At 41.2% G+C, this 27,526-nt stretch overlaps 1 protein-coding gene across 1 annotated transcript in view; it reads right to left on the bottom strand.

Moving 5' to 3' along the window:
• LOC125883863 (glucosidase 2 subunit beta-like) overlaps positions 1–27,526 on the bottom strand; it is a 187,064-nt gene that overhangs the window by 128,981 nt on the left and 30,557 nt on the right. Inside the window, exon 8 of the mRNA XM_049568472.1 lies at positions 22,638–22,716. Coding sequence (XP_049424429.1) covers positions 22,638–22,716 — 79 coding nt within the window. The remainder of the gene's footprint in view (positions 1–22,637; positions 22,717–27,526) is intronic.

The raw sequence follows: 27,526 nt of genomic DNA, 5'->3' as shown, positions 1-27,526 counted from the left end.
CTGTAAACTGTATCTAAACTGCAATTTCTGGGAGATTTGACTCCTGTTATGTGAAAATTCACCAACAGTTCCGACAAATAAGCTCTACAGTTGATTTAGTCAAACTAACACGAGCGCTGATATAACAGTATGCAGAGATATTGCCTTTCAGAGAGAAAGAGGGAGAGAGAAAAGAGGAAAGATCAAATAACATTGCTACATACTGTGTTATGTTATTTGATAGACCCAGCTAGTCCCAGAAGCACAGTTCTACAAATACCACTTATATCCACCTGGCAAGAGAATATTGGGTTTCTAGTTATGAAATGCATCACCTTGCAAATACGTGGAAACACCACAAACAAAAAGATGAGACATCTATTACCATGAACCCACACAAGTGAAAATATTACCACTCCCACACAGTATTAAAGCGCATACAGTATGTGTGCATACTGAATGTACACATATGTGAACAGAGAGTCACATATGTAATAAAGCTGCCAGACACCTCTGTCAGTTTGCCTCATTTATGCATTTCTGTCACTCAATTTGGGCTTTTATCCTCAGTCGAGTGCAGCGGCAAATACAGCAGAACAGCATGTTGTTCAGATAGAAAAGTACTCGCTAGTGATCCTTGCTGGGGTATTTCAGGCGCTTTGACAGACGAGGACAGAAACATCGACCAAAATAATAGAAGTCAGAGGCAGATTTCCCATGGCAGCAAGAACACTGGTCATCTTAGCTGATACCGAATGGTACATACAATCCCCCGAGCCCAAAGGTCCAATTTAAAGCCCAGATGGTTTTCACTGAAACCTTCCCTGGTAATTTCAGCCGGACCTTTCTGGAACAAGTGAGACTCGAATCTCAAGTTTAATTTGGTGATTAGGGATTGTTCAGGCAAACCTGGAGTGATTGCTTCGCACTGCTCTGTGGAATTAAGGTATTCTTCTAGCCCAGGAGGGAAGCTAAAAGACCTATAACCTTAAAGGAATACTTCAACCGCGTAATGATCATTTGTATGCTAATTACTCACCCTGTGTTGTGTTAGATTTGTGAAGAAAACTTTGAAGAATCCAAAAATGGAGGATATCATAACAGCCCATGTTTAACAACAGCAAAACTATGTCAAAACTTATACAGTATTATCAAAGTCCCATTTGCCAAGTTGTATGGACCCTTTTACTGTTATGATGTTTTTTGGTGGGTGGGGCTTGGCTGGAAGCAAAACAATTCTCCACAGACATTAGCTAGTGCTAGCTAGCAAGTTCTGTTGGCTTGTTTCAACAATGGAGGAAGATGATACAAGTCTCTCTGGGGAGGGTGCATTCGGAAACATCCATTCAGAGTGCTGGAGGGCCATCTGGCACAAACTGGACCGTTCATAAATTCAGAGCACTGTCAGAATGTACCGTTCGGTTATCCAGAGCACCACACTCTCAGAGCGGTCTGGGGAGACAGAGCAGCAGAGCGCCAAGCGGTAAATGTGTGATCAACTCAACCTTTGTTAACTCATGTATAAATATAACACTCCGTTTCTTCGACCAACAGGGATCTCATTTTAGTGTAGAGAGTGAATTTATGAACACACCATGTCAGGTCACTCACTCACTCTCCGGGACCACGACGAGTGTTACCTGAATAAGTAAACACTGACCAACAGGACCAGACCGGCCGACCAGTCAGGATTGCTGAAGGTGGGATGGCCGGCTTTATGGTTGATGACTACACCAAACTTACAAAGGAGGACAACTCTCCAGTTTCCTCCGCTTTGTTTTGCTATAGAAGCTAACGTTAGCTAATGCACTAAAATTTAGCATTATGGAGAAATCCAATATTCCCCTTAATACCTCCCCAAAATCTGATTAGGTGGAGATGATAACCCTTAATACACATAACGTTATTCATCCCTACAACAGTAAATACTTTATCCGTAACTTGACATGAAGTGTGCGCTGCACATGCAGCATTTTTGATGACAGTCTCTATCCAGTCCTTATGTCTTATCACATTTAGCCATAGTTGTCTTTATTTTTGTTGACGGGCATTTTGAGCCATGAATCCTTCTATTCTGTCTCCCAATAACACAACAAGACAAGATTTTAAGACTCCTATGTAGCCTACAGCCCTGTGGTGGAGAGTCGTGTTGCCCCCAACTAATAAAATGAAGTCCTCCTGACGTCAGCCCTAAAAGCCTCAATGAGACAGCCATTTCCGAAGAGGAATGAAACCTTAACTGAAGCTTATCAATGCTCTCTTCAAAGCCAGACTCCATTGACAAAAATAGTAATTTTACCTCACTGAGCATGGGTGCTGCTGGTCACTGGACCACTGCCGCGATTACTTAGTTTGTTTGTGTTATTGGGTGCGGTCACATGATGGCTTGTCATTCGGAATGAAATAAATCTGAATGAAATAATCGGAATTAAAATTTTTCCAGGTAGTTTACATGGGAAATATTCATTCCGAATGAGGGTTTACACAGGAGATCAGTCTAATCGCCTTTTAATCGCCTTAATTCGGGTCCGCGCAAGGTTTGGGGCAGGGAAGGTTTCAGATTGGATAGGGGGCGAGGCGGATGTTACGTGTTTAAATTACCGGAAGAAAACACTGTAGTCCTCGTTCCAGATAACAAGATGCTTGACGACTCCATTCTTAGCGCTTTTTTCGGGCTTGTTTTGCTTATATTCTTGAAGCAGCAGTACGACAACAACCTTGTTCTGCTAATGCTTCATCTGTTGACAAGGAGAAGGGAGGCAGAAGGTCGAAGAAGGGAGGTAGAAGACGCACGGTCTGTGGCAAATGGAAACCGGTGAGTGCAACGAGTCCGACTGCTCTATCTCAGCCCGTTGCTATGCATGCTGTATACATCATCATGCCAGAAGGGCAAGGAAACAAGCATGCGCAGAAAGACCTTAATGAACTTAAAGAGGAATGATGAGTGTTCACAAGTGCGAGAAATTCTTTCATTCGGAATTAGAAACGGAATATTCCAGCCCCTTACATGGGAATGAATTTTCAATCGCATTGGCCATTTTCATTCTGAATTGGGTGTTTACAAGATCACTTTTAATAGGAATGAACTTTCATTCCGAATGAAAAGGGCATTAAACTGTCCGTGTAAACGCACTCATTGTGTGGCCTTGGCTATTCTAAAGGGTTAGATCGGATTCAGCAAAGCCACACAATAACACAAACAAACCACCAATAGAGGCAGGGGTAGACCAGCAGCACTTGTGCTCAGTGAGGTAAAATTACTGTTTTGTCAATGGAGTCTGGCTTTGAAGAGAGCATAGACAGGTTTCACTTTTAGTTCAGTTCCCTGTTGGAAAGGGCTGTCTGTTTGAGAAGTCCTGAACATACGACTGGATAAATGAGACTGCATGAGCTGTGTGAGTTTGTAAATGGATGTTTCGATATGGTTTTGCTGTTGTTAAAGATGTATCCTTATGACTTTAATACACAGAGAATTTTCTCAGTTTCTGGATTCTTCATTCACCAGAGGCCTGCTAGAAAAACAAGCTTGTCTTCACAAATTCAGTGTGACACAGGTTTAGTAATTGAAGTATTCCATTAATCATGTAAATCATAAGGTATAATGTCATATATTTGCAGCACATGTTTACAAACTGTAAATAAAACAAGTCAGTCTGATATAATGATAACTGAGAAGAGAGATGGCAGCCTATTTGCTGACAACTTATTAAAATGTAACTGGTACATTTAAGCTTTTTACAAACTAAATGCACGATTACAGTAATTGTGACTTAAGCATCAGTTGATATAGCCCTGAAGCTGATAAGCCACATAATAATCTTGCAATGTATCAGCCTGATTAGGCCACCTGAGGCAAAGTAATTAGGTAAAGCAAAGTCAAACTTAATACTCTAAAGCTTTTTGGCTAACTTCACTTAGATCTGCAGGGGCATAATCTTAAAGAGGAAACACTGATGCAGTTGAGCTTTCGGCTTATCCGTCATTTCTTTGCTTAGTCAAACTGCTGCTTGTACATGTCTTAGTGTTCAATATCTTAGTGAAAGTGGCAATAAAATTCTTTGGTTTTAGACCCAGAATCAGATGAGAACTTGAAAGAGATTTGGCTCGGACCAAATTAATCAGGACGTGATAGATGGAGCCCTGAAGTCTACACTGTGCCATAAAAAATAAATCTTTCGACTTTAAGGCTCCAGTGGAGTATATTTCATAAATGACAGTGGTCCCTGTGGCATTTATTTACCTGTAATAACTTGTCATCATCAGATCTAACTTCAATTAAACAGCCCACCTATTGCGTCTTTCCAGCAAAGCTCGATTTCAGCCTTTAATGATGTAAAAGTCAGGTGTTGCTGTTAGATTCTTTAACCATGCTAATGAACAGTGCCTCTTTTCTTTAGATAAAAGCAAGAAGACAGGCAGATGGATCGATATATAGCATCACATCAGTCTATATTTTGCTCACTATCCGGGCCCAGGGAACATTTCATAAAGGCCATAGGGTCGGCTTATCACGGAGCTAAATGCCAATGTAATTATTAGTGTCTGGAGATAGTGGAAAGGGAAGCACATCCTGCGGCAGTACACATATTTAATTAATAAATGTCACTCTGTAGAGGGAGTGAGGGGAGTGCGTGAGAAAAGAGAAGGAAGCAGGGAGGGAGGGAGTAAGAGTGACAACAATACTGATCCTGACTTAAGTGCACAAGCACACAACCACACCCGGCACAAATGCATTAACAAACACAGGAGACTATATAAGATAATACGAGCAGGAGAACATGAGCGTAATCAGGCTCTTATTTTAACCCTTCTTATATAACAACTACTGTCTCTTATCAATTATGTTCATAATCTGGGGGTATAGTGACATACATACAATGCACAAACTATACTGTCAATTAAGGAAATAATGTGACACTCATTTAGAATAGCCAAAAGGCAAAATCTTTGACACCCTACCGTATGAAAGGGTATTATTTACAATATTTCATGTTTAAGGTAACGGACAGCCAATGGAACATGAAAATAAAGCACTAATGGCTAATGGTCAGTGTTGTTGTTCTAATTCTAATTCTCACCATTATAGATCAATGTGATCTCATCCCTACTTGTCATATTTTGAAGCTTGGGCACAAGCCGGCAGCCTTTCGCGTTCTATCTAGACATAGGGGGTCGGCATAGTCAACGAAACTACTTGGTTAGGGTTAGGAAAAGATCAAGGTTGCTGTTCGTCACGGCAGTTAACGCACACAACAAACAACTAACATGACAAAATAAGTCAATTTTGACTTTTAGTTTCACATGGACACAAACACTGGTCTCCTGGGTCGAAGTCCTGTGCTTGTTAGACCCATCCACCTGCCCTAAGCAGAGCTCTTAATACTACGTCAGCTACTCTGAATGTCTATTTTAAAGCCCTTGGGGAGAAAACAGGCTGTAGAAACAAAGACACAATAAGTATTTCTCTGTATTTTCTAGAGTTGAGCCGAGTACTTGGATGAAACATGTATCCAGTACAGATAATGTACATTTTACGAGTACCAGTATCATCCAAGTAAAATGTCTCAATATCAGTACTTGTGATGAGGAAAATCCTCATTTGGATAGCTAAGTTCAATCTCATTCTTGCGATCAAAAATGATCTGAAGCTCAGTTCTGAGGCTGCTCTGAAAACAGTTTTCAAAAAATCAATCAACAATATAGGGTTTAAAAAAAAAATTCTGGTCAGGTCCCACCCATTTCTGCTTTAAGCCACACCTACTTCAAATTCAAACCCCACCCATTCTGAGTACAGATGCAGATACAGATAATGGTGTGCTCCCTCATCCCTAGTATTTTCAGTATTAAAGAGAAACTTTGCCAATTTTCAACCAACTCTGGACACTTGCGGCACGCAGTGAAGCCAACCACCATTCATCTGCACACACTGCAATGACACAGAGCTGGCTGAAAATCGGCAAAGTTTCCCTCTAACTATCTACCGAGTTGAATGTTCAGTAAAACACAGAAAACACACATACACAGAGTGGTAAGGGCTCCGCACCAATGCACAGAATTGCTACCTGCGAGAATGTGTGCGCTTTGACTAACAACACAGTGATATCATGGTCAGTTAACAGCAATACAGTTTAGTGATAAATCAACTACAGACCCACTTTTTAAACAGACTAAGTAACTGGATGAAACTCAAATCATCCTCCAGCCTGTTACACTGAAAACACTTGACCAGATGTGTTCATTACCAACAACAGTAACACATTGGTTTATACTGAACCTGTGCATCGTTGATGCTCTTGTTTTTAACAGATTGTGTTTTACCTGTGTAGTGGACCTGTGAGTGATCAACTCTGCATGATACGTGGGTACAGAGCAGCCAAAAACTTTGGCGCACACTTGCATGCAGCTGTTGTGTTCACTGTTGCTGGTTGGCACGAACACCAACATGAAGCTGGAGGAGTTCAGGGACCATCTAGTCTGTTATTGTTTCGGTTTAACACTGAATATTGAGGGAACAAAATTAGCTTTCTTTCATTTTTGAAGGCAATTGTTGACGTGTCATTACAAATACTGGAGAGGCGGCAAAGTTCTCTTTTTCATATCCGATCACAGCAACTAAAACATTATTTAACTCTTTCATAGTCATGTTTAGGACACTCATAGCACTTGGTTAAGATTAGGAAAACATTATGAAGAAGGTCCACGCTGACTTTAGACTTAACCAAAGTGTCTTGGTACCTAAACCTATACCTAAGCATTTCCTACTGGAGATAAAACATTGCAAGGTAAAACATATTGAGCAGCAGTAGCATTTCCCACGAAAATGTGATTGAAAATACAAATTCATATTTTATCAACATTATTTCTAGGTGATATGATTTAATTGGAGCATAATTCTTGGGAGAAAAATGAGGAAATTATTATTATGGAATTCCGCTCTTCCCAAAGTGTCGCCACTGATGCATCATTGACAGCTTCATTAATTAGCTCGTTAGACCTGAAATAATGGCAAAAGAATAGCGATGAGCTGTGCACAGAATATTACATAAGTAGTTTATTATTTAGCTGGATTTTTCCTCACAAAAAAAGCAATTAATTCAGAGTGTCTACGGCAAACAATATCTATATGCATAACACATTTCAGCCAAACATCAAACCAATAGGTTTTGGTAAACAAGAGCTGATACAGGACTGTATTTATTTTTTTGATCACAGTGAGCATCTTCCCTAAATGTACACCACACACTGACCTCATGTTTGGAAAAATCTAACCATTTAATAATCTATATGTTCAGTCTGAAAAGGAAAACAAAGCCCTCTGAATTAGAATGAAATCAATGAACTCTAAGCTCTGCTAATACCTAGCTCTTTAAAGTGGCTAGCACTAGCATGGCTGATATTGTATAATACCAGATGTAAGCTTAGTGCACTCAGTTTCTGCTTCGCCTTCCTGCTTGCAGGTAAGCCTCAATCACTGGTTATGTTTCTATGCACACTAAAAATCTAATATCACTGAATTAGATATGGTTCATGTAAACAGCATATTGCATATGAACATTCAGAGTTAGGCCTTTTTCCAGTTGTAGCATTTTCTGATGGGATTTGCCGATATTACTATTCCATTCTTTGGACATATACACTGTGCATTCACAATATGCGTCTCAGTTGGGATTTTTACTGCAGTTTGAGACATACGGCCTTTTCTGTTTACGGTTAGCTCTCACAAACCAACAAGCCAACAGTTGGCAAGGCTTTTTCAGAGACGCATACCCAAAACAAAAGCCCAGATTTCTGGTCGGAAGGAGAAACACTTCAGTCGGAACACCAAGAGCTGCCATTTATAAGGATTTTAACGCAAAGCGATGTTTCGATACACCTAGGGGTGGGTGATATGTATCATTAACAAAAATATCATCATTGTTGTTTTAACAATGTGCAAATTTACGTTATCGAGTATGCAAATGACTTCACAAAAACAACTGAAAACACATGTTGAAAGGTTGAAACCCCACACATTCATTGAACAAGAGTTACGTAACTTGCGTGCAGCAGCACGCCGCAGTACGCCTAGGTGTTCACATGATCTCTCACTGGCAACTTCCCGGCAGGTTAGCCTGCTGCTAAACAAACATTAGCGAGACAACATGGCAACACCGCCCACAGATGCTCCAGCAGCTTCGGAAGACGTGGGTCAACTGTAGTGATAGGTCCCAGCCTGTCAGGTGGGAACTAAGGTCATGCTGTATTGTGTTGCAGGGGAACAATTAACGGGTTGCTCAAGTACCTGAAGCCTGCGTGGTTCATGAGTGGTTTGCGGTTATACCAATAAATAACTGAACATGGTGCCAGTAGTAAAGGCAGATGCGAGCAACAGTACTAGTGACTTAGTCTGCATATAGCGACACGCAAAAGTGTCTAGTTTTAGGTTGGGAAAGTTCGCGGTACCGGAAGACCATCTACGGAGCTACCTAGCCTAGCCACAGTTAGCTGAACGAAGCGGCAACATGGCATAGTTTCAAGTCTCCCCGCCAGAAAAGTTCACCTTCAAGGCTGAAGACTGGCCTAAATGGATTAAACGCTTTGACAGATTCCACATTGCTTCTGGATTGGAGATGCAAGCAGAATAGAGTTGCAGGAATGTGATCTTTGGAGAGCAAAGTTTAATCAGCGGCATCAAGAAACGGGCGAGACAGCCGCCAGTTTCGTTACGGCGCTGCACTGCCTGGCGGAGCACTGCGGTTACAGGGCTCTACATGATGGGATGATGGGGGACAGGCTTGTGGTGAGTCTGCGGGACAAACGCCTATCTGAACAGTTGCAAATGGACCCGGAATTGACGTTATAAAAGGCCGTCACCAGAGTCAAACAGAGCGAGCAGGTTAAAAAGCAGCAAGACATGTTAAGATCATTTTTCCTTTAAAACATTGTGTCCATTAATATCATCCATGAGAAACAATTAATGAGCTATAACTCAAGCTGTTAAAAACACATATTTAAAAGAATATCGTCTAATTATCGTTACCGTCAAAATCCCCCAAAATATCGAGATATCATTTTTTTTGTCCATATAACACACCCCTAGGTACACCTGTACATATGGTCTTGATTTGTTTTTGTTCAAATGTCCAAAAAAATCTGCTATCAAAAATATCTTCTCATAGCATTTTGGCCTTTCCACTCAGCAAACAATTCATGTATCTGAACACCAGTGACGTCAAACTGTTGGCCAGAGTTTACTGAAATAAATGCAGAGACAAGAGAGGTGCACACTCATGCCACTGCTGTTCAGTAACAGAAGTCTGAGTCCTGTCTTACTTTGGCGAAGGTCAAAGGGGTCAGATGTCCTGTCTCTTTGCTTTTCCTGCTGTCAAGGAGTATGCACACAACAGGCAGCCTGTCACACAGGACGCAAGTTTCCACGATGCCCCCATGCTTTTCTCTCGCTCCTTGCCCCCCTCAATCACAACCCCCTATCTTGGAGTGCTACTTGAGTCATGACTACACCTGGGACCCTCTCGCCTCGGTGCCATTTTTGTCATTGGATCAGCTGCTGACTCCAGCCCTATATTCCTCGTCTTTTGTTCTCTGCCCACGTATTAACTCTAAACTGCCTGGAGAACAGAAAAGCAGTTGAGGCAGCTTTGAAAAAAGAAAACAGATCAAGGTCCTGGAAAGCTGCAAAAAAAAGATGTGTCTAAATGTTTCTTATGCAACAATTTCTATCCCTCTTACACATGTCTTCTGAAGGCGACACTCCTCAGCACACAGAAGTGGGTATCCTTATTTGGAAACAATAGCAGGCGTGCTTCTGAGGCAACTGTTAAGCTATTGCAAAGCAGATGCTTTTTTCTCTCGCCAATCAATTTAACACCTACACCTCCCCTCTCCTCCTTCATGCTGGCTTTGGCTCATCAGTTTTAAATGGCACAAGGCTTTCTTGCATTGTTCTTTTGACTTACTCAGAGGACAAGAAATGTCTCTGCTGAAGTAACAGCCCTATCCAGCCTTAATCACCAATAGGTTGGGTCAACACAGACAAAAAGAATAAAGCACGGCAAGAAAACAGCACAAAAAAAACACATTGTTGCAGTATGTGAAGACTCACTGGATTCTTATACTTCTGTAGAGGCAATTATATTTCAGAGAGTCTGTAAAAACAGGATGAAGATTTGGAAACAATTTTTTTCCCCCCTCTCTGAATCTTGCGCTAGACAGAATTGCAAGGGAAAAAGCCATCTGTGTCTGACTCTTATCCCTGGCTTCTCCAGAGCCTGGATGAGCCTGAGCCAGCAAATGTCAGTCGGATAAAGACCAAGCCTGACAGACAGACACAGGAGTTTTGTCATTCCGTGTGTCATCCCTTTGCTAGCAAGCCCAATCTTTGCCGGTCTCAAAAGCCCAGAGATGATGGGGGAAGGAAGCATTCTCAGGGTGAACGTCAGGTTGTGTAACTCCTCCAAGTGCCACAATAGCTGCAACGTTCAGGACGTGCACTATTCTGGTGCCCCTGCGGCCTTTGAGAGTTTTCATTATTGTCTTATGTGCCGCGCAGCGGGGTCACCATGGAAACACAAAACACATCAACCGTTTCACCACAAAGGATATGAGGTTCCTCAACAAGATGTTCTTTCAGGAGCCAGTGGTCTGTCTGGGGTCAGTGGATATGAGATGTGACTTGATATTTAGAAATAAAATACAGAGCTCTGCAATTCATCTGCAAATAAATGCAGTTCAGCAGGATGTCTGATGTTTAAGACTGAGAAATCTAACAATAAACAGGTAAGTGTGGGGTCGGGCAATAATCTATATTGTATACTGACTTCTTAAAAGAGAAGAATATTATTGTGATTATTGATCATATCGTGTTAACATTTAAAAAAAAACAATCAATTACAAGTGAAATGGACTTAAAACTTAGTAAAGTAGTAGCTTAGGTAGTAGGGTTTTTTTTATGTGTTGCATTTTGATTATTCATGTGCATTCATTTGCAATATCACCATCTGAAAACTATCCTATTAAAGGAAATTCCAGTACGTCTCAACCTCTGTCTCATTTTCAATATTGTAGCAAGTGGCAACCTCTAGAGAAGCCAAGGGCTTTATGCCAAAAACTGCAGTTCTTTAAATGGCCACTTGAGGCTGGCTCCAAAAGCCAGTCAATCACCAGAAGCCCTTTTTAAACAGGAATTGTGCAAATTTGCAGGAAAGCCCAATCAGTCTTTTTTCAGCATTGACAGTATAAAAACAAAATCGAGGAGTGCGGTAAAATGTCGCCTACCTACTTTTGTTCATACAGAATGCGCCTTTTTCGGGGCAATGGGGGGTGTGAGCAAGTAACAAAACGTGTAGCTCAGCGTATGACGTAAACAGTGATGTGGGGGGGAAGCCACGGCTGGTCAGTCCTTCGGCAATTCTCTCATAAGTCAGCCCGTTCTTCACTGTCCCCGTCATGTGGCGGTTAATGGCCTCTTCGTTTGCGAGGACAAGGAGGGCGCGCAACTCCTTCTTTCCCCAATTCCTCATCTTTACAGTGTCTGTCAGGTTTGCGTTTCCCTCTTGCTACTAGCTGCTTGCTAATTCCTGCTATCAGGTGTTTCCTGTTTATCGCCCGCCAGTGGCTCACACGTGTGTCATCATCAACAGCTCCTCCCACAAGTCATCAACAGCCCGTCCCTTCGCGGAAGGCCACCTCTGTCTTTTTAAACTAAAATGGTTCCACCAATATGACTACCCTATGAGGTGGAAAATTGGGCACCTCGGATCAACTCGCCAATCCGGCTCTGAGTGTCTAAACGCTCACAGCTTGCCAGCAAAACGGCCCAACATTCGCGGAAAATCTGGCAGTGTAAAAGGTGCTATAGACCCCCATGTTAAGGTACACAACTTTACAGCAGAAATAAACATGTTTACAGCCTGGTACAAAAAACGGTTTTGGTCTCTATAGCTAACCTCAATATTCATGACTACTGGTCGGGTGTGAATTTTAAATAACTCAACTGTTAACATTTCATTAGGGCTTAGAGATACCCATATTTAAAGGGGCGTGTCTGCTTTGAGTGTCACCACACTCTACCAGTCAGATCCACACCTTGCTCGTCCCCAGCTCCACCCTCTCAGCCAAATATGATCACTTCTGTCTCAAAAAATCCAACATGGTGACTCTCAATGCCAAACAAGAGTCCACAAACTAATAGGTGAAGTTACGGTGGTTATATCTGTTATTTTTATACAGACTATGAGCCATTGTATCTATGTGTCATTGATACCTATGCAGTTAGCAACGGTAGCTAATCCAGGAACCTGCTATCTGTGTTTACCTTTGTTAGGACACGGAAACAAGTTCATTTGGCTTATGCTGCTTGCCCTGATATACTTTGCTCCTAATCTGTACAACAAAGGTAATGAGTGCAAAGTGAATATGACCCATAGCCAGAATGGCCATAATTATGAGACTAAGACAATGGTTGAAAAATACCAAATATTCCTTTTTGAGTTGTAATTCTTAAAATTATCATGAAATGAACCTCCTTTTCTGATACTATTCATGGTTGACGTTAATCAGTAATAGCTATTCAGTGTATTCACACCCGCTAATTACCAATTTATGTATTATTTATTTATTGTTAATGGTGGAGTTGGGCATTCCTGCACTGGATTGAAATGGTCTTTGCACACATGACGGATTCACAGGAACATTGCAGCATTTCACCCATCATTACACTACTTAATTTGATATCAGCCCTACTGTTTACTGTTCACTCTCCTACAGCCGTATCAGAGCTGTATGAAGTTAGTGCTAATGCACGCCCAACATTTTCTATTGCTCCTGCTTTGCATGAACAGCACTCGAATGGTGAAAAATTGGGTGGCTTTTAGTGTTTAGCAGTCATACTTGAGAAAAAAAAAGTCATATCTGTGACCACAGTTAGCGACGACTAGCAAGTTTGGTCGATTTCCACTTTTAATGGTCTAGTCCCGTGCATGACTTTACATCTGTTTGATTTTGTGCAAACCAGCTGAACCATGCATGTATTAAGAGACCTTCATACAGCATTAGCAGTGGGGCTCCATTCACTCCTACGAAAGTTGCTAAGTGGCGCATGAAGCCAAAGCTGCTCTGTGTTTGGGGTATGAAATTACTCAGATCATCACTGCTGCGGAGCACTGCAGAGCACCACAGAGTGCGGCCAAGTGGCTGATTTCTGGTTTAGCGCTCTGCTAACTTGAATGGGGATAAAAGTATTTAATCTTGCGTCTCTTGTAGACTTCCCAAATATTATCTAGCCAAATGGATTAAATCTTAATAGTGGAATGAGTGATTTGGCGGGGGCTGTGATGCTCAAAAAAAAAGTATCCACGGATTTATAGACATCTCTTGCCCAATGTAAGTCTATGGAAAAAAGCATTTCTGGGCCCAGTGGCATCACGTGACAGACCCCAGAGATTGCAGTACTGCTGCCACTACGAAAATTGGCTTCAAAGCCAGGTGCACTTCCTGTGGGCCTGATCTGAATGGGTACTTGTCATTATCACATGTTCTGCCAAATCAAAAAGTAGCCTACATCAGCAACCTGTGCTGACAGTATTTTACTTCTTATGCATTATTAATAAGCAATATGACAACATGTTAACATCATGTTATGTCTGTTTAACAGTCTAACAGAGCCACTAGCGTCCAACAGGCTGTGCACAATTAACTGCTGAGCAGCAACATGAAGGAGATCAAATGGGAGAAAGATAAACACAGCACACATTTTTTTGTTTACTAGAAAGTTCATGTGTTTTTGGGGATGACAGGACGAGACATGGCGGAGTTAGACTCACAGAAAACTAAAACTTGACCAATATGGCAACATTTTGGATTTAAAGCTGCAGCAAAGTGAACTGGAGTCGCTACACTGTCATTCATGAGCTGTCTCAGTCTCAATAAGTTTCACTAAGTTTCACTTGGTGACTAGTGTGACACCTAGTGGTAAAATCCAGTATAACATTCCGGTGTTTGGTTTACATCAAACCAGTTTGAAAATTTTTTGTTGGCCCAAGTTTATCATTTAGCAAAAATACAACTACAAAACAAAACCTTTTTGGCAAAAGGCTGCACACCTTCAACACCTCAGCATGGTAACCAGCTCCTGTTACTCATACAGAACTCTGGAGAACTAGTCGTGCTGTGCAGACCATGAAATCAAATTAAAGTTTCAGTTATTTTGACCAACTTCCTTTCTAAAACAACACACGTTTGTTGGGTTGACTTGTACAGTTGCTCCTTTGCTTCTAACAAAGAAGCTGCTCGATATGTACTATCAAAGCCATCTTGTTGTTGCCATAGGGAACCACAGGTGTCACCAGATTACTACTATAGCAACTACCAACTAACTGTATTATACAACTGTATCAGCCACCCCAACTTTACTGTAAAAAGAAATGCATATACATAAAATAAGCCGATTATCCACTTTCTGTCATTAGCATAACTTACAAATAATCCCTCTAAAACGTTCCCGAAATGTTAGGGGGATATTTAGAGCCTGCTCCCGCTGCTGAAACATCCTCTCTGTTCTTGTGATACAGTGCAAGATCACTGATCAATGCATTCACCTGGGAAGCTGTAGCACAGATTGTCCCAGAGGAAGCTGAAGTCTATTCTCTCTGGACGTTGCTCATTGCACAGTGTGTACCCTGTTCTTGGGAGCTGCAGTTACACGGGTGCAACATCAATAGTATTTGTCAAGTGGTTAAAGCTGATAAGAATACAAACGATTGCCTTGAGCTTGCTTTAAGGCTGGTTTGTCAGTACAGCTTGTAAGACAGAATTTTCAGCGATGGAGTCAAAGCGGTACAAACACAGCTGTGAGATTCAACTTTCTTAAGTCTGACAGTGTTGTATTTTTTCACTATTTTCTATTATTTTTCATACTTTGAGGGGAGGCTTATAAAAACAATGAAATTTTGTCAAGACACAAACTGTAAATAGAAAGCAAGTAAAGAAAGAAGTGGTAGATAAACAGATAGGGAACAGATCGACTGACAGATACAGATAGCAAAGACACCTCTTGATATAAGACCTCTTTCAGGACTTGTTGGAGCAGCATAAAACGATGCCTCTTCACTCTGCTCCTTCCCTCTCTTGCCTTTGACCTCCCACTGGTTCCATTACCTGTGCCACCCGCGCGACCTCGAGCGCATCCAATCGCGGCAGTTACATAACAAAAGACAGGCGCGGAGGAGATTAGAGATGCGGAGGAAAAGGGCAAGGCAAGAGATTGAGGAGTGTCAGGTGTGCAGCCTGAAACAAATAAAAAAAAAAGAAGTCTTTCACAGTTACCACCCAAATCACTCGTCGCACCCCTCCTCCGCCTCCCCTCGCTGTCCTCCTATCTCAAAAGAACATGACACGTTACAGCATTTTTTTAGCAGGTCAGTTTTCTCTACCTCAGCTCTACAAACCGCATATCACTCCACCTCTGGTTTCAGCCTGTCATTTCACATTATATAGCTTGAAAGCACTCCAGCTGGGGAGCAAAAACATGACGCATGTGATGGGAGGTGATGAATGGTACTGGGGGGGGGGCAGCACAGACAACCCCCTTTTTTCCCCCTCAGCCCAGCCGGCCTCATATACCCCAGCAGGCTTTTAACACAAGACTATAATCTTGTTGGAATACAGAAACGGATATGCAAAACCCGAATATGGCTGCCAGTGTTTACTACCATGATTCTGCTTGCCTGCGCATACCTAATTCTACCATCTACGTTTCTGAGATCATACAGTGTAAGCTGTGCATGGTTTACCTTTACTACTGTGTAATCCACAAGCAAACGCAGCATGGTATGGCAAGCCTGTGCACACACTGTAAAGTAACATCATGGCCTACATCCATACAGTCACTTCAGTGAGACTGGAATCCTAAGTACAGCTTAGGTCTGCAGATATCAAACTTCTAGGTTACTCTCAGTGACGTAACAGCGCACATTGCTCCAAATAAAGGCATTTCAGAAAGTTGAATACAGACAGTAAAAAAAAACCCCTGCTCTTGCAGTCCTATCCAGACCCAAAACTCTCCCCAGAACACACACATTAAATACTAGAATCACTGCAAGCTTACGAAACCTCCCCACAAATGCATGAGAAAGGAAATTCTTGGAGGCAGATGAGAATTGCTCATTTCGGAACAGGAGGGATCTCTCTCTTTTTTCGAGAGAGCGAGGCAGGAAAACAGCACCAGAGGCCCAGCCCATGACAAAACAAAGAGATTAAATGACCTGTGAATGTGACTTTCCATTTTTCCATTAGCTCGCACTCAGCTTAGAGGCCTGCTGCCCCCTTCTGGAGGCTGGCGAGACATCATGGAGCAAGACAGTGCCTGCCTTTCTGTCTGTGTGATTTGAATTATAATCCTCTGGGTTGATTAAATGTGCAACAATTACAGTCAGGGTTACATCTGGACTCTGGATGTAATGGGCAGTTTGTGTGAAGCATTGTATGAGAAGTCAAAAGCCATTTCACTGTATACTGCGCAACATTTTAAAAGCCTCCACGCTGATTCGATATGCATCACTTAATCTCTCGTCACTAATATCTCGCACATTCAGTCAAGATCTTAATTCTTGCCTCTGAGATAAAAACATAGCTCAAATCTGCCGTCTTGATGTACAATACAAAAACAGAATGCTAATATGCCGGGCCCCCCTCTGAAGTGAGATTTCAGTGTTGGCTAAAGCCAAATGTCAACCAGCCCAAACAGATGGTGTGAAGAGCCGGGCCGAGCGGCTGACCTTGGTTGGTAGTGACTCGAGGTGGGAGGGCAGCGCAAGGTGCTGGGTGTTTGTTTTCTATGTAGCTGTGTATGTTGTGAACATCAAGAGAGCTCAGTGTTGTTGCCAAGATAGAAAGGTGAAGTCACATCAGGCCGGCTTGCTTTGCAGGTGTGCTTTCTGGCTCTGCGGGATGCTGTCAATCTGTCACTGTGACAGAAAAATGTCAGAGTTGGATAAATGGTATAGGGAAGGTTTTTGCTGTTGATACCTGTAATCATGTTATGGGAAGTATTTTGACATAACTTTTCTTCTGGATTGTTTTTTTTACCAGCAATTCATTCCTCTCTTTTTTTTATATTTATTTCTATGAATATATAAAGTGAGCATCACGATTTCTACATCCCAAGGTGACATCTTCATATTGCTCTTTTTTTATGAAGCCAACAGCCCAGACCTCAAATGTGTTCAATTTGTAGCCATGAGCCTCTTTTATACAGCCTGTTCAAGGCGGGAATGCTGCGCTGCTATTCTGCCATTCTGTATAAAAGGTAGAAACACAGAAAGGGGAAGCATCGCCATTGGCAACTCAAGCCAGCAGGTTGGGACGGGTATGAAGTTTTGACATTGGGTTATGTGTGTGACCGACTAGTGATTTAAACTTCAGAAAAAATATTTTGGAAAAAAAACAACAATATTCAATACCATTTTTGATACTAATGAGAAAAAATAAAAAAAAAAATAAAAATTAATGAGAAATAAAGGTAAAAAGACTATAAAATGATGATGATGACTTTTCTATTCTTGGCTTGTAGCAGAGATGAGCAGCATGTCTGTTGTGCATTAACAATAATTAAATTTACATTGAATAATTAAAACAATGTAGTGCACATGTTCAAAAGCCCCCTGAGATTGTCAAACACTCCAGAGGCAATAAAATGCAAGTAAAAAACAAATACCTGTGTTATCTTATATTGTATTTTTTTCATACAATGTAAAAATAATAAACATAGCTACCCTGATGGCACCCACTGGTATGAGGACTCCCATTTTTAAGCCTTGAGTTTGGCATTTTGGCCATCGCCATCTTGGTTTTTTTGGAGCCAAAAGTGATGTTTGTCTGGACAAGAGGTTGGAGGAGCGAGGGGTGGATCTGAGTGAGAAGCCAAGCTGCACTGCCATTAATTATGCATAATTCTAAGCCTTAGTAAAATGTAAACAGGTGAGCTATTATTGAGAATCGCAGTTTTTGGCACTTCTGTTGGCTTCGTCTTTCAACCCTGATGGTTTCTGCTTGTTTTCTTTCCTTATGTATCTTATATATTTTCAATTAATAAATGAGTAAGAAAAAAATCAAATGTAGGTAAATACTATTCTTGTAGGTTATACTGTGAGTGAGTGAGAGGAGCCAGGGCTCTGTGGGAACTGCAGCGGTGTGCGTGTATCAGGGGGAAGGGAAGAGACAGCGATAAAGTACAGCTGGTATTGATAATATTGATACTGTGGAAAATGTGTATTGAAACCATTTCAAATATTCTGCATTCATATGTATTGATAAATTGATATATTTGACAAAATTACAACCCAGCACTGGGAGATTTAAAGAGCAGCTAGCAGCAGTTGACGGCTAACTTAATAAACAAGAAGAGCAACCAAAAATGTCTGCAAATTAGGGAGACATTGAGGTCCTGAGGCTTCTTACCTTTTTGAGCAATGACGAGATCAACCGAACCAAATTATTCTTTTTGCCATGTTATGCTATTGTTATTGTTTAGAACGTGCTGCCTGACACATGTAATAAGTCAAATTAGACGCCAATGCTCTAGTATAACGTGTCACGCTCATCACACCACCATGCTATATAAGGTCCCGTAAGCATGCTGCAATTTTCTGTGCCCTCTCACCCATTGTTGTCAATGTAGACATGCTGAAGTCACCGTCAAAGTGAGAGCGACACCACTGCAGCACACATGCGTTCCCAATCGCCTATTTTTCAGGGCACAACAGCTGCGCCCTGAGATAGAAAGTTCAGTTTTTGGAAAGCAGCAGGATGTACGTAATGTCACGTGACATGGTTAAACCAATCACAGCTGGCAGACATCTTTCCTTTCTTCTGTAAATACCAGTCCACAGTAAATACGGAGAAGAAGCCATGTTAATTTGGGGCTTTACATCTGTCCCACAGACTAGATTTTAGGCCTAATACACACTTAATAAACAACGACTGGAAGAGGACCAGCTCTGAAACTGGGATTTCTGGTAAGTAGGCCATTATACGATGCTGGTACTTAGCAACGTAGGGCGTTTGCAGCAACCAGTGCCTACCCTTTCCTTTTTTCAAGCTGTAAGATGATGCAGCATGAGTCCAAGCTTTAAAATCAAACAATGGGATGGAATTCTGTCGGTGTAATTTGGTTCAAATGCTAGCCAACACCAGCATAATGCAGGGTCTTAGTTGGGGCAGTACTGCAGGATCTCTGGGTAAAAAGCGGGATATAAAAGCTACAAATCAGGGAAGTCTAAAAAGTTTTGCATTTTTGCTTGTCGTTCTAAATTCTAGACAATTCGCGATGACAACTAATTGTTTCAGCACCAATTATAGTATTTTACTTGCATTTGTAATGACAATTTTTTGAGAATTATGTTTGTTTAAAGTACTCAGTAGTATTGAGAATTAATTGTTTATCAATTTCAAGCTCCTTGAAGTGCTCCAAAAGAAAAATGGACATTTGCACAGTGTACATGTACAACGTCATGACTGGGCCAACTCCATGAGCTGGTAAAGACCTTGTGATCTGGTCAAAAGCTCAAAATCCGCAACTAAATCAACATTAAGCAACACTGTTTAAACTTAAACTCTAAAATGCACACTTGATTAACATCATCCTAGTTTACAGCATAGTATAGGATTACAGTGTGTAGACCTTTAGCTAGTCTGAATGAGAGTAAAATACAAGTTTCCCTTTCTATTAAGCACTGAAAAAGGAGTATCTAGTGTTACGGTGATATACCATACAGGATTTCCTAAAGCTGGTTATAGATGCCAAAGAGTTCATTATAATGAGATCTTTAAGGTTCTGTTTTTCCTTTGTCCATGCACCACTACCTCCCAACTACACTGTCTTTATTTCTGCCTTGTTACCAACTAATGGCAGCTCGTCTACTGTATATAGGAACCCCTGGGGTATAGCCAATATTATTAAACTGTGAAACAAGCAAGATTTCCATACCTTCTAGCAAGCTGTTATGGGGAATTCCCAACCACTCATGCACCTACAGCAATGTTTCTCATCTTCTCTCTTATTTTTCTTTTTAAAAAGTCAAATTCCTCCATCTTTGCTCGCTTCCCATCACCACCAAAAGGTGCTCGAACACCAAAGATTGATTTATTTTGTCCTCCTGTTCAAAAGACAAAGAAAAACATATTCTATACTCGGTCTCTCTGCGTTTCTGGTAGACTGCGTAAGGGGCTTTGAAGGGAGGCAGGTGGGTAGTAGATGGATAAGTGAATTTCACCTCTGCACAAATGCCTATTTCTTGAGAGAAGGCAATTTCCTCCGGCTCTGTTCACTAGCACATCACTACGGTCCAAGCTTGGTCACACATCAGTGCTCCTGAGAATGTATTGTCCTATGGTTAATGCCCACAGAGAGGACAGTCCTCTCTTTGCAAGATTTTGCTAAGACATTTAGTGGAAATGTTTCGTATTTAAATGGCATCCACTCAGGTCTTTTCAGGTCTGTGTTTCACATGTGTTTAAAGGAGACAGCTCGACATGTACGGGGCTATTTTTTTTTGACAAGACATTCTTCTTGGATAGCTACGATTACCTTCTAAAAGCGAGTGAACTTGAATCTACATTAACAGAGGTTTCTGCGGGAATGGAGGGGCTATAACATAATGATAGAATACTGAGGCAGCGCCACGTCAGAATATCCCTTTTCCCTCCCGAGTGGAGTGCTTCCTTTGATCATCAAATTGTTCTCCTGAAAATCCTCTCTGTTCTTGAATTATCTGGGCCGCTGAAGTGGAAACTAAATTTTCTGTGGAGGCCAAAGCTTCTTAAGAGAAAGGGAAAAGAATGGGGGAACTAATAAAAAGGTGTGAAAATGACATAAATTGAATAAGCGTGCCAAAAACAATATATGGCCCTATCCCTGAGTGTGACGGTAGAAAAGTAATCAAGGTCTTCAGACATTACAACTGAGCACCGATGAGGAAATAACTCCCCCTTTCCTTCCTGTCCACATATAAAAGAAAACAGCATGCAGTGTTATTGCATTCTCCCAACAACTGTGGTATTTATTCATCAATCTGAAAGGATTTACACATATTCAGGGTGTGCTCTGGCTGTACAGCAGCGTAATTGCAATGTTAAAGTCACCAGAAAATGTATTTCTACGATAGAAATGCCAAGGAGGCGATAGAAAGGAATTAATAGATTGTTACAGAGCAAAATCACTTCTCTAAATCCTTCCCAGTACACAGAATTAACTTCTCGTACGGTACAACTGTTTCTGCCCTTGGACCTTGATTAAGGTGCTAACACAGGACCGCTTGTCACTTCTAATGTAAATTGCCTGTTAACTACTGTCAATGGCGCCCTGTTTAATTTGCCCGGCTTGATCGCCGTTTGTTGTGGTTGCAGTTAAGCACGCATTTTCATATTCATGCATATTCATACTGATTCATCCTCTTCAGATGCAGTTCAATTCATTAGGAATGCCTCCCCATTAGCCAGCAGAAATAACAAACGAGCACTGATTTTTCCCATCCGGCAGTCTTTCATGTTGGTTACAGTGATGGTGCTGCTTAGCTTTCCTTTTTTACCCTGTTACATACTACCACCACAACATCCTGACAATTCCTCTGGTTAGACATTTTAAAGCAGCTAAAATTAGCAAGCCAATGCAAGATGCGCACTGTCACCCCATACAGAGCGGAGGACATTTCTACCTTCAACCAGAAATGCTGCAAACTTAATTTGTGAGGAATTTGAACACCTCTGTAAACACATTTTCAGCAATGTGACAACCTACTCACAAGCTGAACTTTTCCTGCCCTGCAGTAGGAGAACCCAGCAGACGTTTTCTTTTTTTTTTCTCTCTCTCTTTTTTTTGCAGGAGTGTATGATTGTGCATACCAATTGCCATTTATAGTAGTAAAGGGAACAGGGAGAAGAAGAGGGGAAAAAAATTGAGCTCTAGCCATTTTGTTTACAGCCAGAGATTTTGATATCTGCTGCCTGGTAAGAGGGAGGCTCAACAAGTTTAAAGTGAAACCGACAGCCGCATTCTCGCACATTGCAGCTTGAGGGAAAATCACTGTTGGGAAACTGTGCTCGTCCTGTTCAGAATTCAAATGAATTTGGAAGGGACCCTGTTGTACGAGTGGAGGAAAACAGCGAACCCCGGCAGACAGACAGTCAACCCAAGCAAGATACAAAAAGCACAGAGAAGCCAAGGTGGATGAAGATGTATATCAGCTTCTTGTTGGCAAATCTGACAAATGCTAAACTGAACGACGAGACTGTGTGGGTAATATTGGGTATGTTGAAGCATTCACATTAGATGCAGCGTAGTTGTTTTAGGAAACCATTTTAATAGTTGGTTACGGTTAGCTTGGTCTTTTCATTAGATGTATTTCATACTTTAAAGGATATCTCCTCCAACAGAGAAGTGGACATGTGGTATACCAATGTATTCGATGATATACTGTGTATTATGAACATCTTGCTACACACTCTTGTTATTGTTGTCAAGGACACCAAGCATCTCAAGGTCAGACAGGACATGGATTCAGGCCTTAGACACAACCTGACTCAAGGCAAAGCCCCTGGGTGGCCTTCAGACTTTACTATATGTACAAGCCTTATAGTATTAACTGTGTGAATAAAAGACAACTCACCATTGCTTCATCGTCCGAGAGAACCCGCTCTTCATCGTGGACGAGTGCCACTTTGGCCTGGACTTCATCCACTGTTATACTGTGAGAAAAATATATAAAATATTAAAAAACAGATCCAGGTAACAGCAGAGTGTTGGTCTTGAGTAATGTACAGAAGGTGCTAAAGCTGTCATGGCTGGTTACTACAGGGGAATTTAAGTCAGTTTTAAAGGGTCAAGAAAATAGCACTCTTGGTGAATGTGAAATTGTTTCAGATAATTTCACATGCTTATGTATGTCTTTGTCTTTTGTACTGCATTCTAACTAGATGCTGTGCTTCATGCTGATGCTGTCCAAGCTGTCCTCTATTTAAAATGAATAAAAGTAATCTCAAAACATGAGCTCCAGTGTCGAGAAGAGCTGAATGAAATGCATCAACTCAAGTTTGTTAACAAAACGTGGTTCGTGTTTTCCTCACAGTTTAAAGCACATCATGATGTTATGAACACGTCAAGGCCTTCACCACTGCAACTGACACCAGCAACTTGTTGACGATGTATGTATTCTAGAGCACCTGAGGGCCAGCACAACATTTCCACTGGCCTTGCTGCAGGGGGGGGACTTGAGGTTTGCAAGAAATGAAAACTTTTGAGACACACAAAAAAATAAATATTGTACTTTTGGACCCTAAGCTCGATCTTTTGGCTTCACAAAACGCGGATTATTGTGCACAAGGTTTCTGGAGTTTCAGTGGAGGAGTCTGCCTTCCTCTGGAGATGACACAATAAAGCAACACTAGCTAAATCATTGTAAATTAAACTGCAGTCAAAGGGTACGGTGAATTTTGTCCTTATTCTTCAGGCCAGTTTGGGCTAAGTAAACACCACATTGACACAGATTCTCACCTATCTCGCTCTGAGTGGCACACAACACACAGCACAATCAAAATCACACACACCACATCTAATCCTGAAACACTTAGATCTTTTCTTAAGCTACTCTTCCCTGCTGGTGTCTTTCTTCCGGAGGTTCCACCTAAACTAACATTACTGAGCTGAGATAATGACTGCATAGCCGGGATCAATCCCGAGAGTCCATCAAAAGCGGAAGTGCAGGCAAACATACAAAGCGAATAGCTTGTTCCACTACAGAGGATCAATGCTAGGGGTAAGTGCTGGAGAAAAACAATGGCTCCCTCCATTGTGAGGCGGCACACAGGCTGCAGAGCAGCGCCTCTGAAAAATCTTGTGTGAAGAAAACTGGCTTTGGCCCCAATCACAGAGGGCATTTATACACATAAAGATCATAAAAGCAGGTGCTTTACAGTGCACACCTACCGTGGGTTTGACCGACAGAGACGGTAATAAACATTAGGGAACTCACTCTCCCTCGCACTTATAATCCTGACAGAGAGGAGGGGATAAAAAGCACAACCTGTTTGTGGGCCTTTGGGAGGCTCCATCATGGTTCATTTCCTGAAGCAGTTGGTAGACTCTATTTATAGGCCAGCATACTGGTACCAGTTAATCCTGCACTGGGCTGCCAACTGCCTGCCAGCTGGCACAGTGGGTTGCACTTGTGTGTGGTGCTCGGGAAGGTTTGGGATGAAATAATGGTGAGGAAGTCCACAAGCTACCTTAATGACCAGTGAGTGGAGGAGATTTTTCCCCCCACAGTGCAACGCCAATTCCAAAAAACTGCGTAAAACATAAATTAAAAACAGATTGCAACGACATGCAAAACATTTTTGTCACATATTCAATTTCGTTAGGTACAAATATGTTATAACTTTATTGTTTTCTGTAAATATACCCTCATTCTAAATTTGATGCTGGCAACATGTTCCCAAAAAAAAGTTGGGACATGGGCATGTTTCCACTGTGTTACATCATCTTTTATTTTAACACCACTCAGTAAATGTTTGGGAACTGAGAACAGTAATAGTCAAAGTTTTGAAAGTAAAACTCTGTTCCATTACTTTCCTGTACACAACTTCAGCTGTTCAGGTCTTCATTGTCACATTTTGCTTTTCATATTGCACCACACATTTTTAATGGGAGTTAGGTCGGGACAGCAGCCAGGCCAGTTTAGTACCTGCACTTTTTAATAGAATAGGAGTGAGCAGCGTTTGTGGATGTTGTTGATATATGGCTTTCACTTTGCATGGTAGAGTCTTAACTTGCATTTGTAGATTGACAGTGGTTTTCCAAAGTGTTCTCGAACCCATGTAGGAATATCTTTTTAAAGTTGTGTTGGTTTTTAATGCAGTGCAGTCTGAGGGGTTGAAGGTCCGAACATTCAGTGTTGGTTTTTAGCATTGCCCCTAATCTACAGAGACTGATGATGCCATGGATTGTAGATGGTGAAATCTATAAAGTCCTTGCAATTGTAAGTTAAAGGGAAATTTCAGTTTATTTCAACCTGTCTCCTTTCGTCCTAAATTTGTTTCAAGTGACTAGTGACATAGAAATAATAGTTAGCACGTTAGCCGTTAGCCTAGATACAGCCAGGGTGCGTGGTAGCGTCAGACCTGTTAAAACATAAGTGAATGGGCATACCTTCAAGTGCAAAGTTTGTCCACTAAACAAGCTTTTTTTCCACAAAGACCGCCTCATATCGTTAGGATAAATGTCAGAGAACACATAGAAAACGACATGTAAACTCTGCAAAATCAAATTCCTCCTCCACAAAGTCGAAGTCTGGCAAAAAGTCAGCCATTATTCTATAAATCTTCATAAAGGAAATGAATGAACATTTCAGGCTACTGTCCGGTTCTGCCTTCCAGCTGTTGCTGCTTGTTCTCGCAAGATTTCAGGCACGCTATGAGATCGCTGCTTGTTCTTGCGATATTTCAGCCGTGCTTTGGAAAGCAGAGCTAGATGATAAACAAACATGGCACCACACCGGTAAGGTAAGACAACACGTTCACATGTCGTTTTCTATACATTCTCTGACATTTATCCTAACGATATGAGGCGGTCTTTGTGGAAAAAAAGCTTGTTTAGTGGACTAACTTTGCACTTGAAGTATGCCCATTCACTTACGTTTTAACAGGTCTGACGCTACTATGCGCCCCGGCTGTATCTAGGCTAACGGCTAACATGCTAACTATTATTTCTATGTCACTAGTCACTTGAAACAAATTTAGGACGATAGGAGACAGGTTGAAATAAACCGAAATTTCCCTTTAAGACATGTTGTTCTTAAACTGTTTGACTACCGTAAAACCTCAATTAAATGCCCAGTCCCTTTTACGAGCCTGGTAAGGCTACAAATTTTTGACAAATACACACCTGTCTCAATTAGAAGCTTGGGGTCCAATTCATAGAACATTTTGAGGATCCATACTAAAAATGTACATACAAACAAAAAACAAAAACTGCGTTCGCCAAAAAAATATTTGGCAATTTCTGCAATCAGGCTGCCACCTCACCATCTGTGTCGCCAATTTTCCGTCTCCAAAATGTTCATATGCATGGGTCAAAGTTTCTCCCATCAAGTCTGTTTTATAGATCACAAATTTTGTGTGGGAAGTGGCATACGCCTCTTTCAGGCCTCGTTTCGTGCGTACGCAATGTTTATAAATGAGACACCTATAGAAGTTATTCTGATGTATAAAAGCGGGCTGTTGGCTACCTCAAATTATGTGTCCATTCCTTGATTACCTTGTAAGTTATTCATATTCCTTTAGTCTAGATTCCTTGCATAGAAATGAATCCAAGTTGTGAGTATTGTTTTAACAGGATAAAGTGGTGTTGTGTCTGTATGCTGGGTACCATAATCCTCAAGTGCCGTAACTCGCTCTCTCTCTGAAACAGTCTGTAATAGCTAGATCAAATGAATGACTGCTAACTGATAGATTATCTGAAGCCTCATTTTTAGACAAGTAATAATCGTACTGGTTTAAAGAAACAATTTGATTGTATTTCCCATCTTTGGTGATTTTGTGCCAAAGGAATTAAAGGCCTGTCCCAAATATAAGCCTGTTGATTTCAGTGATTTAAGCAAATAATAGCGCAGGCTATTAATTGAAGCTTTATGGCATTTGCCTACGCAGCTTTTCACATGGAACCTTGTCCCATCCTTTCTTATTGACGACAGAGCCTTTTGAGGATGCCCCTTTCATATCTAATAATGATATTATCATATGTTCCCAATTAAAATGTTCCAAACTGGTGTTTTTCGAGCATTCAACAACTTTCTCACAATTTGTTGCCCCTGTAACGTAACACTGTAGTGTGTTGCAGGCATCGAGTTCAGAATTAGTTATATTTACAAACATGAACATGATATATCTTGTCTCTGTATTGTATTCAATTGAATATAGGTCATAAAGGATTTGCAAATCATTGCATTCTGTTTTTAATTTACACAGCATCCAAACGTTCTTGGAACTGGGGTTGTACAAACTGATAGGAAGAAACTTTCACTGACTACACATTCTAGAGAGACCAAACTGTGTGAACCTGCTAACCCACAAATCACTGGAGCAACAATATTTCTACAGAGTTAGTTTTTGTTTAACAATACAATTAAGATGATAATCAGCGTGTTAGCTTCTGACATATTTCTTCATGTATTTCAAAATGGATTTGAAACTCCCCGAAAATAAAATTTGTTGCCATTTTTGTCATGAAGCAATAATTATTGGTGGCTAAACAGACACAAAAATGAGATTAGTTCACAGTATAAATGAGAGAACAATTATCTGTGAATCTGCATTAAAGATAATTAGCAATTCCAATCGAGTGGATTAAGAACGGGGTAGTGTTTTGCTAAGTGTCATTAGGGACAAAGCCAAGAGCTTTTTTGTACAAGATAAAGAGTCTGCAATGTGCATGCTAATCCGGTTCAAAGTCAGCAAATTGCCTGGCAGTGTGCAAGCATCAGGTACACCGGCAATGACTCTG

Source organism: Epinephelus fuscoguttatus, linkage group LG23, assembly GCF_011397635.1.
Source record: "Epinephelus fuscoguttatus linkage group LG23, E.fuscoguttatus.final_Chr_v1".
In the NCBI taxonomy this organism is placed as follows: Eukaryota; Metazoa; Chordata; class Actinopteri; order Perciformes; family Serranidae; genus Epinephelus; species Epinephelus fuscoguttatus.
The sequence above is the reverse complement of the archived record's forward strand: the minus strand, read 5'-3'. Positions and strand labels throughout refer to the sequence as shown.